The sequence below is a fragment of the Pterocles gutturalis genome, unplaced genomic scaffold (genome assembly GCF_000699245.1).
Source record: "Pterocles gutturalis isolate BGI_N339 unplaced genomic scaffold, ASM69924v1 scaffold5218, whole genome shotgun sequence".
In the NCBI taxonomy this organism is placed as follows: Eukaryota; Metazoa; Chordata; class Aves; order Pterocliformes; family Pteroclidae; genus Pterocles; species Pterocles gutturalis.
In genome coordinates, this window is record NW_010120280.1 from 36,103 (window position 1) to 37,941 (window position 1,839).

Consider the following 1,839-nt stretch of genomic DNA (forward strand, 5'->3'; position numbering starts at 1 on the left):
TGCTTTTGCTAGATACTGTTTTGGTTGATGATCCTGTTTGACCGTTGAGATGGCTTGTCATTCCTTTTGCTAAACCAAATTGGCCACTATCTTTCTGAGCGCTTTCTTGTAGTCTGGCCATAGCTGCAAGTCTCTCACTTGCTATTTGATTTGCATTTTGTGCTTTTAAAGCATGTTCCCTGGAGTACTGCTGCAAGTGAGCTTCACTTGAAAGGAGTAAAGCTAGCTGGCTGCATGCTACGCTGGGCTTTGGTGAAGCAGCAGGACTAGATCGTTTCTCCACCATGCTTGCAACAGCTTGTAATCTTGCAGCACATGACAGTGGCTCATTTATCACTTTAGGTCCACTGTGCACCGGATGAGGAGATTCTATAAACCTCTCCTTGGGCACATTCTTTGTTATATCAGGAAGGTTGTTGTCCAGCTTCTGATCTTTTGCTTTGCTCTTCTTCAGTAGAGTCTTCAGGTGACTGGATGCAACACCATAGCACCTTAAATCTTTCTCCACTTGCAAAGAATCATGGCTAAGGGAATACCCTTGCTCCTTAAGGCTCTGCCTAATCTGCTGTGACAGAGCAACACTCTGCAGCCTAGAGCTGAATGACTGAAGCAAAGAGGCAAGTAATGTGCTATCCTGTTTGCCTTTAGGCGCATTTTCAACCATGCCAGCTAACAAAGCTTCCTTTTTTACATCTAAATCCACAATGGAATCAGACAACCGCCTTCTCTTTGCTGCATTCCAGTCTTCAGAAGACTGCAACAGCCTTGCTTTTTTGAGGTGCAGCATGCCAGAACCCCGATACGTACTTGTGTTAAGAACTGGACCATTACTTTGACAGCTGGGAAATATATTTCCAGAAATCTTAAAATTTTGATCCTCTCCACTATGCCCAGTAGACTTTTTGTCAACTGTAGTACCTGAGCCTCCTGCTGCTTGATGCATTAGTAATCCCTCTAGGTAAGTTAGAACAACAGAATCCTGGTGCATCTCAGAGCCAAGCTCTTCTCCATGAGTCATGTTCAATAAAAGTTTCCAAAAGGGCTCTGGTTGTACTCACTTCAAAGGCTAGTTTTGCTGGAGCTGAATCAAGATGCAGAGTTAAGAAATAGCAGGTAGATATCTATAGTGTTTTCTCACAGACTTTCAGAAAGAATACAAAATGTCATATTCCAAGCAGGCTTCTTCCAAGGTATACTGTTTCATGAGCCAAGTTTCCAATCATATCAATCTGCTGTTATCTAGAATATTTATGACAGATGTCTCAGAGGAACACTCAAAACATGGTTCCACAGTAATAAAGTTCCATTAAGTATTTGCCGCCGTTCTCCAGGAAGCCAGCTTGTTTTTCATCTTTTTCCATCTCCACCAAGCACATAAAATTCCTAAGTGAACAAAACAAAAAAACAAAACAAGTGGTCAAGAAAGAAAATATTTAGAATAAGATCTACTTGCATAAGACTTTTTTTTTTAAACCACATTTTCTTAGACAGATATTCAGGATAAGCGCTAATCACATTCCAGAAGAAATTTAAAAAAATCAAGAAACGGACCAAGTACACGGTAACAAATTTAAAGAACTTTGTAAAAACAATTCCAAGACAGAAAACCTATACAAAAGTTAAGCTTAACTATCATAAGCATAGCTACTACGATGTTCATTTAATTTCTCTCTCCTAGAGCTCAAAATAAGGAATAGCAACCATTAAAGGAAAATCTTAAAGCACTCTAAATATAGTTTTTTAAAAAAATTACATTTGAATTTATTTCACGGTTGCATCCTTTCTTCTTACGTAAATACACAGGACATGCAGACTATCACTCTAAAATAAAATTAATGG

At 39.2% G+C, this 1,839-nt stretch overlaps 1 protein-coding gene across 1 annotated transcript in view; it reads right to left on the reverse strand.

The window, feature by feature from the left end:
• The window catches only part of NRIP1 (nuclear receptor interacting protein 1), a 3,469-nt gene extending 2,451 nt beyond the window's left edge, over positions 1 to 1,018 (reverse strand). The window contains 1 exon segment of the mRNA XM_010076835.1: positions 1 to 1,018. This exon segment is cut by the window's left edge and continues 11 nt beyond it. Coding sequence (XP_010075137.1) covers positions 1 to 1,018 — 1,018 coding nt within the window.
• Between the last annotated feature and the right edge of the window lie 821 nt (positions 1,019 to 1,839).